Raw genomic sequence first — 16,938 nt, 5'->3', positions numbered from 1 at the left:
AAAGACAAATACTGTATGATTTCACTGATATGTAGAATCTTAAAAAAGAAAAAGGAGTAAACAAAACAGAAATAGGCCCAGGCCCTCAGATACAGATACAGAGAACAAGATTATGGTTGCCAAAGGGAAGGGGGGTGGAGGGATGGGAAGAAAATATTTTAAATGAAGATAAAAGAGCCAAGAAAACAAAAACGAGTCCAGAGCTACTCTGTGAGTGTTCTGTGTCAGATACAAAATGACTGTGTCTATAAGATTATAAATAATATGAATAAACATGAAATTATCATTGAACCCTAAAATGCCAATTGAAGGGGTCACCACTTGAAGCCTGGGTGTGTTTAGGCCAAAAAAATGGAAGCCCTATTCCACAAAAGTTGGGATTATGTTTATGGAATTTATTACCTAACAAGAAGTGGGAGAATTTAGAAATACAAATATTTTTTTTAAATGGCTCATATAAATTAATGACAGGCTCATCACAGTTAATAAGAAAAAAATACTATGTTTGGGTCATGTTATGAATGTTTGAAGTCAACATCAAAGAGGCCCTGCTTTGCCAGCTCTGCCAAGACAAGAGATGGCATGGGGCCATGATGCTTCATGGCAATTGTTTTCATGGGTGGAAGCCTCCACGTGCTGCATTTCGGATGCCACAAGAAACTGCTAGGCTGCTGTGTTTGTGAATAGAAAGCGGACAGGCAAGGAACCAATCTTTGACTATCTATGAACCAAAATGACTATATCTACATGTGTTCCCAAACAGAAGCATAAGAGATTGTTCCACATTCTAACTTTACACGAGGAATCAGCTCTTGGAAATCCTATGAGAAAGTTTTTGTAAAGATTTATCCACCCTTTCTTCTTTGGTTTGCTCAAATCAGAAGCAGGAAACCTTCCAGACATTCTGAACCTCTGAACTTTTTGTGGTTTTCCCATAAACATATGCAAATAGCCATACAGAAATTCAAAAATTTCTTCTCACTGCTTGACAACATGGCCTTATATTATCCCTATATCTAGAGCACTCACATTTCCAACCCACTACAGAGTTGAGTTGGATGTTCCTTGGGAAAAAGAGCTCATTGGCTCATAAACGTCAGCAGCCCTCTCTCATATCTACTTATCTGGTTTCCAAAATGATCTTCCCAAGACACCCTAACTGACCCCCTCAGAAGGTTTCCTGCTGACAAGTGAATCAGCTTTTGCCTTTCTCCCGATCTCAGCTCATGCCTTCTCTGTGACAATATCAGGACATCCATCTGACAACAGTCCCAGCTAATTCATTTACTACAATGTCTAGCAGCATTTGACAGGACAAATAATCTACACTATATTTATTGCAAGACTTTCACCAACGTGACAAAGATGAATGCAGACTTCACACCATCATTTTTCAGCTGTTAGCCAAAGTTGAAAGTGAAAGTTGAAAGTGATTTTCAAATGTTAACTTTAAAATTATGAGGAGGAAAATAATGGCTCTAATTTAAAACTGCCTGGAAATGGAACTCCTATAACAATGGCTTAGCATCAGGCAAGAAAAATAAACGTGCCTGCTAATGTAGTAAACGGGCCAGAAACAAACCTCTCAGAGATATGGGGTAGCAGGGGAGGGAGAGAAAGAAGCACAAAAAAGAGGCATTGGACTGGATTTCCAAAATAAAAGATCTGAAACTCTTAGCATAATACATCTTCAAAAGTAATCTTCTTTTATAAAATGCATAAACCACTGTCATACTACAGCTGAAATTGGAAAGATCTAACTGTGCATCATGACAAACATCTATAATACCCAACTTTAATCTGTCTTCAGTAGAACATCCAATAGTTCCATTCACTTTGTGCTCTAGATAACTATTTTCTCATGAACTTTGTTTCTTATTTCTAACATTAATCCTTCTAAGATTATTCCTTAACCTTGGAATTATAAATGTCAAATTAACAATTGTTCATTTCAGTGACAATCTGAAGCTCACTCCCTTCTTCCTTCTGAAGGTCAGAGTAATTATCCAATAAAAGTTCTACCAAGGTCAGGAATGACCTAATTTACTTGTAATTGTTAATTTGGATGTGACTTCTTAACCATAAATAAAGCCTTGGCATTAGGGAAAAGAAGATGTGAAACAAGACAAGGAAGGCAATTTAAAAAACGAAAAAAAATCAGGGACTAAAGGAGCAGTGCAGAAAAAAAAGAACAGATAGTCTAAATTTAAAACACTCTTTGCCCTTTCTTGAAATAATGATTTATATTCTTTGAGTCCACTGGAGAGTAACTGGATATGCATGATGCAATGCTGGAATTTTAGGTATTTTGCCTAAAGGTTATTAACAATTAGTACCACTGGAGGAAAAATCATAAAGTTAGAATAACAATCTTCTCTCAAAGCATGACTGTAACTGGATTTGTAATCTGGTCATAATAAAATGTATTATGTTTATATAAGAGCCCCCTATGTTAAGAGAAAAACTGACAAACTAGAATACGTCCAGTAGGTGGGCACGATTAAGTGGGGTGTGAAAAATAAGTTGTATGAGGAACAACGGAAGAACCTACATTGCTTCCTTTGTAAAAGTGAAGACTGAGGAAAAAGCTGCAAAACTGTCTTCCATTATTTAAAAAGGATGGTACACAGAAAAGGAAATGGGCATTACAAGTAGAACTACCGATGGCAGCATTGGAACCAGAGAGAGAAAGCCAGCTGATGAATCATCCAACACGAGGGGAGTCTGCACTATTCCTATCCATTTTGTACAACAGAAGCTGTTGTACATGACATCTGAAAGATGGCCACCCAGCTTTTGCTTTGACACTTGCAGTGGTACAGAGCTCACTATCTCAAGAACTCCTTTCTCCACATTAGAGGTAGTAAGTGTTAGCATATTCCTTTCTAGTGCCAAGTAACTGTCTCTCAGGTTCTAACTTAGACAACTGGTTTACCAGTTCTTTCCTCAGGAATATACTAGTATGCTGCAGCTAATCCCTCTCTACAACACAACTTATTACATTTTAAACAATCATCAGTTCTATCCCTTAGCTATCTATTTGTCAAACTAAACATCTCTAATTCCTCTTACCATTATTAATTTAGTATTCTGCACCTCATTCCATTTTAGTCACTGGACACTCCCTGGTTTGTAATAGCCTTACCTGACAGCTGAAATAAATACTCGATATGGTATTATTAGCAAAAGTACAACATAGAACTTTTAATTCGCCTGTTCAAGAAAATCAGTCAATATATTAGCTGAATACCTATTATGTTCAATCCTGAACACCTATCATGCTTGCCACCATTTGATACAGAATAGAAAGGAAAGCCAGGTGCTGATGATATTTGTACAGTCAAAATTAAGGTACTTGGAATCATTTTGGAGTTTTTATAGGATGTAAATCACTATGTGTACATGTATAGTAGTTTCAAGTTTGGGTGTGTGTGGTGGGGAGGGGGAGCGGGGTGTGGAATGGTGCCTAGGCCAGCTGAGCAATTGGCCTGAGGAGCTATAGATCAGGAGGATCTAGGCTGTACTTTGAGGGATGGTAGGACTTGTCTGGAATGCAGTCCAAGACAACGAGAGAGTATATATATATAGGAATAATGAGTAATGCAGAAAATCTGCATTGGTAAGGACACATGTGGCTAGAAATAGAAATATTGAGCTTTGTACTGTAATATTTTCAATACGACTTCCTTTCTTGCATTCTAAACATCCTTGACTTTGCTAAAAAAATGTCCAGGACTCAGATTTCCACAGGTATATAATTTGGCAAACTAATCCTTGATATTACAAGGAGTGAACAGAGTAATACCAGGACTTTTCTTAGGTGGTAAGTACAGATCTCAAAGGTGATTTTCTGGGCACCCAATTTCCTTTATTTCAAACATGAGAATTCCAGGCAGTCCAGTGGGAAAGGTATTATTGGATAGATGTAGCTTTTGGTATATTTTCAATTATATCATCTTGGTAACAAATGGTCCCAAAGGTCAAAATCCTAAACTATGTGTCTGATCCAAAGAATCTCTCTTTTAGAGCAGCTTTCTGTAACTGACCCCATTCATATCTTTACTTGCAGAGCAGAGATACAGGAAAATCAATTAGACAAGACACAGGAATACATCCAGGTAAATACAAATTCTGACTTTCAATTAGCCAGTGAGTATGTGAATCTCCAGGGAATACTAAAGAAACATCATAAGACAATGCAATTTCCCTTAAGAGGGACCAAAACCCCAGAGCTGCCCTTTTCTTTTTTTTAATATTGTACAATTGACTTTCGTTTTTGCCCCGTGCTGTGTTCATAGCTTCTGTGGAAACTTAAACATTATTCAATAGAACAATTTCCTGGAAAACCTTTTGAAAGTGGTCACAGATTCTGGCCCTGCTCTGGTGCCCTGGGTCTGCCAGCATGCTGTTTTATTACCTCTGGAATGCTCAGTGCCAAGACACAGCCCAAGAGTTAGAGCTTAAAGAAAACTAGGTACATAAAAAATATTTCTTTGCCTTCTTTCAGGAAGGGAAACTGTCACTTCCAACTATCCGTAATTCTAGATATCTATCACTTCTCTTCTGGCTTTATCACCCAACCTTTCAACTGTCCTACCAAGATAACTGGTAAGAATTATAGATTGTTAACTCTAAAGAAAGGACTGCTAAAATCACTTACTTCAACCCTGTCTCATTACCAATGGGAAACAGAGGTCCAGAATGCCTAAATGACTTTCCCAGAACTACACAGTAAGGGGTAGACTCAGGACCTGAGCTCCACACTGCAGGGAATACACCAGGGATATTTTTAGAACTTAGCAACAGTACAACACAGTCACCAACCAATCAGAACAGAGAACCCGATTGTACTGGTATACCTCCAAATACCCGTCCCACCTGGGCTAGAATGCATATCAGTAATGTTGCAGGAGATAGAAAGTACCCCTTATGAGTAACTAGGTTATCTAAAGCACTTAGCTAATAAAATGACAATTTACTTTAGTCGCTGGTTGTTCTCATTTTTCACCGTTTTACTTTATTTCCCCACACTGCCTTCCATGCCACTAATCAATCCTTTGACAGCTCACCCTCCATTTGGCAGCCTATGTCATCATTTATTTTGAATTCCCCTCTGACTTCAAGTGTATGTCCGTCTTGCCAAATTCTCGAGACCTTCTCTGTAAATACCACCTTTGTAGGCTTTCAGGTTAAGCCGTGATTCTATTTTTAAAAGGAGCCTGCTCTTTGTGTCTATAATTTTTCTCTGACTTTATTCGCAGTGGGAAAAAAAAAATACCATACTATTTTAGGCCTTGATTTTTATCATTGATTTACTATTTATTTGTTTACTTTTACCTACCACAGTCTCTTCTTAATTCCTTTCTTTAAAAATTATGAGATATGTTTTCATTGCTTCTATCGATGAGGTTGTTTGCATCTCAGGATAAAATTGGTAGGTAAATGGAGTAAAACTGGAGGCAGAAATACACACTTTATTATTGTTACTGGTTAGAGCCTTCCATGTGATACATAATGACCCATCACGCAGACAGGACATGCATTAAGACTTCTTTATGACTGAATTTTGAAAGCAGCATAAATGAGTATAGTGAAACAAGCATTCTTCCACGCTTTACATACCACTAACATGTTGATATTTTCATTAAATATTCCATCTTTAACGTCATAACAGTAACTACCTTGAAACTGTGAATCCCATTCAGCATTTGCATGCCACGGAGACAAATGACTTTGCTATACTTGTTTGACTTGTTTCTTACATGGTCTTCCCAATAAAGGTGGGCTCATCGCTAATGAACACATGCTCCTTTAGTCAATTCTCTTGTTGAATCATCACACATCCCTTCAATGGCTTAAGAAATGAGTTGAGCATCTATAACGTGCTAAGTCACTTAAGTATAAAGATAACTAAAGCACACTTCCAGCTGTCTCTATACTTTCAAGATAGGCAAAGTTTTATTTTCAAGTTCTATGTCATATGCTAAGCACTAGGAGGGATATGAAAAGGAGGGGAATGAGAAGACTTGGTCTTACATGTCAAAGACCTTAGGACTACAAAACCCACCATCATGAGATAATTAGGAAATGAGACAGACTGAGATTGAGAGCTGCATGGTTAGAACTGGTGCAGAGGTCACTGAGGGTAAGGATAGAGCCACTGTTTGGCACCTGTTTGGGGTATTTTGCTGAAGTGTTGGCCTCATAATTGGGAAGTGGAGAGGAAAGGCAACAACATGTAGAGCATCCCCAGGTCTAAGCGAGAGATCTCCCTACTAGTGAAAGCTGGTTAAGGTAGTAATGCAAAGTTGAAAGCTACAGTGCTTCTTCTCTCTCAGGCAGACATTTACATCCAGTGAAAAATCTACAATAATCTCCATAGAGGGTACATACAGAGGATGCCAAAAAAATGTATACACATTTTAAGAAAGGAAAAAAACTGTATTAAAACTGTAATACAATGAATGACGATACTAGCCTTCATTTGATGAACGCCATCTTTTGAGCAAACGTCATACTACACATCGCTACCGTAATTCAATTCAACTTCGCAAAGTAATACATAGATAACACCTCTTAAAATGTGTGCTTTTTTTGGCACTCAGTATATAATACTTATTCAGTGAGCGTTCAGTAGAGGGTAAACCCTGAACAACAAGTAAGTCAGCTTCCAGTAAAGCAAATCATGAGGGCTTCTGGGTCAGGAAACCAGCCACGGGTTGTTGACTTCAACCAACCCTGCAACAGACGTTCATATTCTTAGAAGTCTTCTCTGCCCTGAGCTATCTAAGGTGTGCTTTCTACCAACTACTTTGTAGTTTCATCAACCTATTCCCGATTCTTTGATTCAGGGCATCTTTCCATCCTCAGTTCTTTGTGGGATTATTTATGAGGTCTAATTTGTAATATAGTCCAAAAGTATACAATGTGCCATCATTAAAGACTTTGAGGGGGAAAACAATTCCATTTTGTATTTCCTGTTTTCAGAGAGGCCCAAATACCTCTCCCTGGAGTTAAGGGTGGGGTATGAAAGTGGGGTGCTAGAACTCCCTTTCAGGCCTCTGAACATGGAAAGGTAAAAAAAACAGAAAAAGAAAATGGGGAGTGGGGGTTAAGCAAAAAAATTACTCCTTTTAACTCCAGTTACCCATATAGGATACATATAAAGTTAAATCCTAAAAACCAATCCCCCTTAAAAAAAAAAATCAAAAGTATGCTCACGCACTAACAAGTTAGTGTTTGTTTGTTTATTTTTCCATTAAAATTTAAATTAAATAGAAGGCCATGGTAAATTACCCATTTCATTCCTCCTTCCAAAAAACAAAAAACAAAAAAAAACCCAGAACAGGCACTTTGTCATTCCTACTGTTGATGCACGTCGGCCTGAACACATGCATCTCTGTTGAGCGGTCATTTATATGTTTGCCTGCTGGAGTTTTCCTTCTTTCAACTTAGTAGGGAGTATTTGTGATCTTTATTACCCCAAATAAATCTGCAGAATGCCTTTTGCTCGAGGCTCTTTATTTTAATTTCAGATAAATAAATCACATTAGGTTCCTGGCCGTCATATTAAGATAAGCGTGGATCTAAAAATAACAAACATATTTCAAGCCAAATGTTTTCCGATTAAATAGTGGTAAATTTCTCTGGGTGACCCCCAAATCCTATTGATGTTGAAATATGTTTGGTACTTTGAGAGTGTTTCTTGAAGAATATAAACCTGTTTAAATTACAAGTTGAATTATTTTCAAATCATCTGTGGACCTACTTATACGACATTATTCAACTCAAGCTTCCCATGGCTGCAGTAAATCCATCTGTGAAGTAAGGATATTTCCTTAGTTACATTAGAGGGCAATTTTATATCTTTGGAGGTTAATCTAATGCCTCTATCCATACTGCAGTTTATATATTAACTATAAAGAACTCTAGACCTGAATTTCCCATCATCATATGCATAGTTATACAAAAATCCTTACAGGCAGTTCAAATTCAATCTATTCAGTAAGCAATTCTTCATCTGCCCTCACTCCACTAGAGCTGCTCCGACTCAGGACTCGGATCGAAACACCAACTTCATGGGGAAACTTTTAGACATTTTAAGGAGAGTCTCTAAAAAAAAAAAAAGTGATTTACAGTAAACGTATGTTCATTTTTTGCAAACAAGATTTGGGGTAAAGAGGATGAAATGCAACCCACAGATTTTAAATAGTCTATTTTATATATTTATTGGGTTAGGACCTAAGTTTGTGTTCTCTGCTGGATTAGGATGTCCCTTCAAAAAAAAAAAAAAATAGAAGGGTGGACAGATTTGATAAGAAACAGGGAATCAGACACATAAAGCTCCTGTAGAGTTTCAGTCTGACCTTTTTTTGTATCCCCTTGTTCCAGAAGACCTGGGTTCAAACACTAGGCAACCCCCAAAGTAGATAAACATGTATACCAAACAGATCACCTAGATAAACTATAATGTTGATGAATCCTAAAGTATCAGGTCAAATATAAACCTGGGTGATCTTCTGTTTCAGTCAATACAGATATCTTTCTGGACTTAGTTCTACAAGCCCCTTCTATTGCTGAGCAAGTCACCCTCAAGACAGTCGTGTCATTTCATCAGGGGCTTCAGAGCTAATGAGAAGAAGCCTACATGTTCCTTTGCTTCTATAAAGCAGAACCGTCAGTCTATAATAAGTATCCTTTGGGAAACGGCTCAGCCCATAGCCCTCCCCATCACTGCTCAGGGATGACATAACCGTTGAAACATGTGGCAATACCCAATTTCCAGAGCCCTGATTTAGTCTCCCTAGAGCTGGGCAGAGGGCACGACTTAGAGGCAAGACTCTTATCTTGGCAGGAGTCTGGGACTGGCTGCATCTCTGAAACACGCCCGGTGGGTAATTGAGAAGTGACAATGATGGGTTTCCAGGGTGGCCCTTGTGCTCACACTTGCCCTCAATACAGCTATGATAGAAATCCAGCTCAAGGGTTGAGAGGAGGGGAAGATTATGTAAAGCTTGCTAACCCTGGCCTTCTTTGACTTCAGCAGAGTGAGACCTGAATGCAGAGCTGGGAAACCATGTGCTGTTATTGAGTTGGCATAGCATGAGGTTTTACTTTCAGGGCTTTTATTGGTCTTACAGAACATCGAGCTCTCTCTTTGTTTGCTATCCATTCTGTCCCCCAGAGATAGCCTCTTTTTCTCTTGATGGGATTTAAAAAAAAAAAAAAAATCACAGTTTTTATTTTATGTGCTGTCCACCACTGAGAATTCATGCAGAGCAATTTTACTTGTTGCCAATTAAGATCTCCCAGCGGAAATGTATGATTACAGCAAAGGCAACCTGTTTCATACTTTGCATCTCCTTAGTCTACGTAAATTAACCCCACGAGGATAGAGCCATGCTAATTCTTAAGATGCCTGGATAATATGATTCGGAGACCCAAGATGCATAGAAAGTAAATCTCTGAGAGGTTCTGGGCTTGACTTTTCTTGGGGCAGATGTGCTTTTGCTTATTATCTCTATTTCACAACTACAAAACACTTTCTAGATAACACATTAGCAAAGAATTTTCTTTTCCCAAGGATGGAGCCTCTCAGTAAGCAATTTTAATATCACTCACTCACAGTTTACAGAAATTAAGGTTAGAGCTGACAAACTGTAGGCACTGGCGCCAATTATCTATATTCCAAAAATACATAAATATATCAAAATTTTTAAGAACATGAATGAATATTTGGAATATAGACTATTTTATTTCAATGTTCACTCTACTTAAAAGCAACGTTTTGAACCATGATGAGAATAAAAAGAAAGCTTTTGCCCATTTTTTTCCTCTCTCTCTCCTTAGACTAAGAATCACATATAAGCCACAAAACAAAAGTCTATTTTTAAGAAATTTGGATGTACTGAAATCATCCTTTTATTGACGGAAGGGATAGGCCTTAGGGAATCTTGTTAAAACCAGGGATCTATTCACGCTTTTGAAGTAAGGGTTGTCCTCCCCTTGGCGATGTAGAACCCATTTCTCTTCCTGGGGAAGCAGGATTCAAGTGCCTTACTATGGTGTACATAGCTTGTAATCAATTGTTCTTCAGAGTCTTGGAATTTGGTATTGAGGCTTGGGCTACCCATCAAGAAAATGGTAAAGAACTTGGCATTGGCTTTTCCACATACCTACTTTCCCCTTTTACCAACAACTCAGACTCCTCACAGTACTAGCTGCCCTTTTACTAAGTCACCCATCCCTTTCACCAAGTACCAGTGAAGGGGTAGGTAGAAGGAGGGGAGGAAGAGGGTACAAGCCATGTTTTTGTATATTTGGCTTTCAAACTGGATAGATCACCATTTCCCAAAATACACTTCTTGGAACCTTAGTTCAAGTAGGTACTTCAAGAAAAATATGACAGATTATTTTAAGAAGTCAGAATTATATTTTATATCCTATATTTGATGTGTGTAACACGTTGGCTATATAACTGGCTCTGAAAAGTTCTGCAATTAAAATCATTTTAAAACTTGGTTTTACGTAGTATATTTCAAATTTGACCACACCGTACCTTTATTTTACTTAAAACACCAATAACAGTGACTAGAGATTATGCCAGACATCTTACAATGGACAGGACAATCTCACTCCCACCCATGATAAGGAATGACCTGGCCCCAAATGTCAATACTGCCTGAATTGAGAAACCCTAGCCTAGTTAAAGCTGTTCAAATGGGACTTTTGGTGATCTGGCATCTGTTGGCTGGCAAGTAGCGCTCTGCATTTCACCAGATATTGTCATTTAATTTTAGTCATGCCCACCTACTTTATTTATAGGCTGCTGATAGCACTCTCTTCAATTTGAGCTATGAAAATTTGAAATAAGCACTTTGACAATATCTGGTTGAGTTACTGGCAAATTGGTAAGCATTTCTGTTATAGTAATCATTGCTACTCATGTTCCTGAAGATTTCTATACTATACGTATCATACAAGTTGATCATTACGTAGTATTTAAGTGTCAGAGAGAAAATGAGATTATACATGTCTAACACACTATATAAATGTAGTAGGACTTTAGACATTATGTTTCACATAATCTTGGTGCTTAGTAATCTTAAATACTAGCTATGTTGATACCTCCTTTTTACAGATAAGGAAACTCAGCCTCAGATGTCACCCAACAGCCAGTTTGGCAGGCCAGGACAAGAGTCCAAGCCTCTGAAACCTCCAGTACAGTCCTCTTTCCACTTCTATAGCATTATACTGTTTCCATTTTTTTATACATAACTTCAGATACGTGCCATGAAAGAGTCACTAATACCATAAGTATTCGTGAATTTGATTTGCATTTTCGAACTATTTGTGTTTATTCTAACCTCTTAATTTGAGGTTGCAAATAGATAAGGATTTCTATCATAGGTAGAAGAAAGATATTCTTAGCAGTTGTTTTCTTACAATCTTTGCCAATCACAGATATATTTAGCCAAATCAGAAATAGTAACAAATGTTCTAAAAATCATTAAGTGCAAATGAGCCTTTTTTTCCTAATTTTAACTTTCCACATTGAAACAAACCTGTAGAAATTGATGATCATATTTCAATATCAACCAGTAAACAAGTTACCATGGGTATGTTTCTTTTTCATCATCAAGCAGGAAAATGCAGAGCAAATACAACACACCCAGACTTGTACTCAAGTCTTAGACTAAGTTCTAGATTCTGACTCCATAGGTGTCAAAAACAGACAGTTGAGCTAAATGACTGCTCATTGCTCGATAGCTATATTTGGACTTCACAAATTCCTTAGCAAGTTGAAAACCCAGAGATAGATTATAGGTCTATTTCAGTAGAATACTAAACAGGGCCCCAAAATAACCAGTTATCTTAAGAGTATGATTACCACAATATATTTGTGTCGCAGCAGATGGTTATGCTATAAGAAATGACTAAAACCTATTAAAGCAAATAGCACCCCCTCCATGAAAATAAGGAGAGACTTAATTCTTGTACCCAATCTTCTACCATTTGTCCAATCCATTTATCATTCAGCAAGTGTCAAGAACAATATGACATGTGTCTACCACGCTTTTGATCAATCCTCAAAGATTGTGGCCATAAATTAATGATGACCACGATTATGGGTGGAAGAACTAAATATTCAGAATTTGTCTTTTCTTTTAAGTTACAGGTTAGCTCAATTATAAATGGAAGGCCCTGAGATATTATCAGGAGCAATGACAAGTAGACCACTCCATGAAAATTTTACCAGCTACAAATCAAAAGTATAATGAAGTCAGAAAAAGTTTTATACTGAGTTATGGAAACATTTGTTTAACTTCAGACAATCCAGTTGTGCTTGTATACATGACATGCTGTCCCCATGATCCTCTGCACATCATAGATTCTACCCATACTCAAGAAAGAATTTAAAAAATTTAATCATAACCAGAAAGAATTTCCCACACTGCTCACTGTCACTCACATATGCTTCACCAAAAACAATTTAGCCACACAGCTGCTGTTATGACATTGTAATAATCATCATAAAGCTTATCACTTTAAGTCAGTCAAGATCTGTTCACAAAATATAATCAATTGCATGATTCAATAAACAGTATATAAACATGCTATTATTAGTTTTCATTTTCTTTTCAATACTACCCATTTCCATTTTCTCACTGGTAGTTATTCTGACTATTCAAATGTCATTATTGCCCTTTCTTGTTATTCAAATGTAGTTTTATTAGATCCTCTGGCACTGTATATAAGGTTATGCTTCTTCACCAGCAATAATTCCATTTCTGAAGGATGATGGAAGTGAGTGCACACAAAATTCTAAGCTCTTTGTGTTAGGTTAATTCAGTGCCTGAAATTGGACTGTAATTTAATCATATTGGAGAAGACCAAAAGATTTTTATTAGCTGCCTTGAGAAAGCAGAAACATATTCTTTCCATGCAGGAATTTGGTTCAAAGACCTGTGAAACCATTACTCCTTCCCCGTGATGTGTATAAGACACACTTACGGACCAAATTAAACTCTAAATTTCTTTCATCAGGTGGTATTCATAATTTTGGTGTATTTTTCTCTTAGAAGATAACAGACTATTCAAGTAGTTGAAAGAAAATGTTATTCAGTAAAATAACCTTTTAAATATACTTTGTAGTAGATCTATGGAAAATATGACTCTAACGGCACATAACCATAAACACATTGTTGTTGATTGTATTAACACAATATACTGGCTCACAATAGAAAACTATATGAGCACCAGGTTATCGCTCTCAAAAACAAATCTAACAAATACTGCATCAAGTTATATGAAATTAACTGGTGTGTCTGTTAGTGATAAGCAGACTTAAAAATTATACACTTCTATTGTATCTTAGCAATTTTTCTATGTATTGAAATAGAATATTCTCTATTACTATAACCATAAATCGGTTCTCTAGCAGGAAAACTAATATAAGAGTAGGACAAATGAAAATACTGGGCACTTTACCCCAGAACTAGATTTCCTCAGGAGGACAAATTTCAAGGTTATTAGGATTTGTTACAAGGGTTCATGAAGAAAGGTCAGTACAGCCTGGTACAGAGACCAATGGTGATGGACTTGGATGAGGTTGGACAAGAAAGCCACAATGTTAGCAATTATTTACTCGCCATCTCTGTGGTCAGAGAGAGCACTCTGTTCCATGCCATGAGGAGATAAGAAATAAAGAACTTTAGTGGTTTATTGACCACAGGAAGACAAAGCTAAGTATATGAAACACTTCCAGTGCAATGTGGAGCATTGTGTAATTAAACACTAGCATGTTTAGTCCAGATAACACGAGTTGTAGGAATTTAGCAAAAAGAATTCAGGTTCCATAGCAACACCTATAAAGAACATGACCAGGGACCCTAAATATCTCATTAATAACATCACAACCATCGTTGCCTCTCTCAAGTCCCAAGAGGCCCCCAGGAAATCAATAACTTGAAAATACAACTTCTGTGATACTAATTTCTTTTTCCAATTTACCTGCACAAGTATTTTCACATACCTTTTCTTACTGAGAATCAGAACCCACCATGCAGAACAAAAACTAAACATTAGAGACCTATACGACAGCATTCTTAAAATATTCCTCTTTAATGTGAAGAGTAGAATTTTTAAGCAGAAATGCCCTATGTTTCAATTACAGAAAAACTTAAATAATATTTAGGAAAGCAAGGGTCAGAGAATTTAGGTTCCACAACATAAGGTCGCCATGTCGCTGATCTTGAAAAATTAATTCACTGATCTTGACAAGTTTCGTAATTTCTACCATCCTTCCAGCTCTGAGCAGACCCTTCACTCAGGGACAACTTTTGGCACCGTTGCTTTACTTTAAAGGAACAGAATCCTCTAGGTAGCCTCTGGTGATTCTTACCCCCAGCGATGCTCTTGGCATCAAGTGGAACAAGAGACCATTTTTCAATTCCATGCCTCTGTGATCAAGATCAAATCTGTAGAGGCTGCCATAAGTTGAGGACATGGATTTCACTCACCTCCAGAGGCTTCTGTGTTGCTCCTCGAGTTGAGTTAGCAGATGCTCAATGTACTTATTGGAATCCATGTACTCCTGTACATACAAACACACAAAGACAAATAAATCCTCATTACAATAGTCACCAGGACTCTAAGACTAGCTTCGTCTCTACAAGGAAGAGTTTTGACAAGATAATTCCTTGGTCCCTAGCAGTCTATGTTTCTATGACTTATCTGCATAGTTATTTGGGGATGAATAATATTTTCCCCATATCATGTGATCATCCTATAAACAAAGCACTGAAGAGAACTGGCGTTCTACAGAGTCAGCATAAAAACCCTCTTATTCACAGAACAAAAGCTAAATTTCACAGTCACCTACACTGGGGTCCGTATTCTACCGTATAAAATAAGCGAGCCAATGTTGCTGCTGACCTTAAAAGAATAATAAGACAGACAATGCAGGTCTTGATTACATTGGTATTACAAGGGTCACTTCCTAGCAAAAACAGTATCTTTGAACTTTATAGAATGCTTTATATGTCCACTGCCCACATTCACTGGACATATCATTTACATTGATGAAACACATGTCCATTTTCTTCATCTCCTTTATAGAAACAGACACTGTAGTTTGCTTTTGCTTTTCCCGACTCCTAGAAAATAAATCTTTGGCTTCTAAGAAGACATAATGGCAAGGCATATCTTGTGTTTTAGAAATGTGTGTAAATTTATGTTTGTAAATCAAACAGTATTTTCAAGAAACATTTCTGAAGAATGAGGAATCCCTTTGTCATGTAAGCATGATTCCAAAATATTCATAGGTTATTAATAACCTGATTTTTTTTTTTAATTTGTGGTTTCTGAATATGAGGTTCATATGTAATAGTTTCAATTGCCAACTGTGGAACAAAATACAGTATATGAAATTTGATGATTTTTTGTTTTGTCCTGAACCTGACACATCTTTTTCTTTCTAATTGAAACTCTAGCCTGTGGGCCTCTGTGTCTATATTACAGCTGCCTTAGATGGAATACCTTGCAATGATTTCAGTGTCAAGGCTCCCATGAAAGCTATTGTTTCATTTCTTATGGATTTGAGATCAACTTAGAACTATTCTTTCTGAAATACATATTTATTTACTTTAATTAAATGCTATATATAATCTCTTGCTCCTATAGGAATATTCACTATAATGGGTGGGTGGGGGGAACAAGGAGAAGAAACACAGTACGAGTTTCTCTAATATAATGGGAAGGGTCCTGTTCCATTTTTCTAGACCTGGGTCTACCCAGATAGCTTTTGAGAAGCCTTCTTATCTTTCTACAATATTTCAGTTAGATTAGAAAGTATACTAAGTCCTTATGTAGCTAAAAATTTGTTATGATTCTACAACACTGTCATTCTAATGCAGATAAATAGAGAGTTTTATTCTTATTAAATAATGTTCATTTTCAGGTTAGTTATTTTAACAAGACCACTGGGCATATCAAAACCAAAGCAGAAATCTGTTACTGCAGGAAGTATAATAGTTTGTGATGATATTAAGTATCCTGATCGAGGCTTAAATATGCTTTAGAACACTCAAAATTAATAAAGGCATTTTCAAATACATTTCATCGAAAAAAATTAAAGATACCATTCCCAAGTAGAAACAAACATATGAATTTCAAAGTCATTCACCCATTTTTTTTCTTTCAATTGTTTCCTCAACATCTGTTAGAGGACTACTTGAAATATAAGTTCAGTAGATACAGTAATAACAAAGAGGTGGAAGGTTCCTACCCTCAAAGAGCTTACGGTCTGTAGAGACAGACATAACAAATATGTGAACAGATTGATGTCAGATGGGTTACATGCTATGAAGGAAATAACAGGTGATAGGAGAGACTCAGTTGGGAGGGGCATGTTCTTTATACACAGTGGTCAGAAGACGACTGTGAGCAAATGACATGTGAGCTAGCACCTGGAAGAGAAGGAAGAGGCAAAGACATAGAGAAAAGGGGGAGAGGAAAGGAAACAGCATATTCAAAGGCCCTCGAAATGAGGTACTTAAGGAACAGAAAGGAAACCAAGGGGGCTGAGAGTAAAGAGCATGGCATATGTAGTCTAAAATGAAGTTGGAGAGCTAGGCAGGGGCCAAATCCCGTGCAAGCTCTGGAAAACAGTTTGGATTAAAACCAATGGATTTGTTATTTTGTTCATTCTGCTTCAGCTTGAAGCTGAAAGGTATAGTCATTACAAATATGACTTTTGGATCATAGAAATTTAGGTTCAAACCCTGGTTTTGGTATTTGCTAGCTATGTTCCCTTGGGCCAGTTATTTAATCTCTCTAAGCCTTATTTTCTTCATCTTCAAAGGGATAAATAATACTTAATTTATATAGGTGTTGTAAGGATTAAATAAAATAGCTTAAGTAAGCATATATCATAGT

The 16,938-nt window shown here is 37.0% G+C and overlaps 1 protein-coding gene across 1 annotated transcript in view; it reads right to left on the bottom strand.

Annotated features, from left to right (window-relative positions):
- NCKAP5 (NCK associated protein 5) overlaps window positions 1–16,938 on the bottom strand; it is an 826,259-nt gene that overhangs the window by 568,342 nt on the left and 240,979 nt on the right. Inside the window, exon 3 of the mRNA XM_033113039.1 lies at window positions 14,523–14,596. Within this exon, the coding sequence (XP_032968930.1) occupies window positions 14,523–14,596 (74 nt within the window). The remainder of the gene's footprint in view (window positions 1–14,522; window positions 14,597–16,938) is intronic.

The sequence above is a fragment of the Rhinolophus ferrumequinum genome, chromosome 8 (assembly GCF_004115265.2).
Source record: "Rhinolophus ferrumequinum isolate MPI-CBG mRhiFer1 chromosome 8, mRhiFer1_v1.p, whole genome shotgun sequence".
NCBI lineage: Eukaryota > Metazoa > Chordata > Mammalia > Chiroptera > Rhinolophidae > Rhinolophus > Rhinolophus ferrumequinum.
This window is presented reverse-complemented; position numbering and strand designations above follow the sequence as displayed.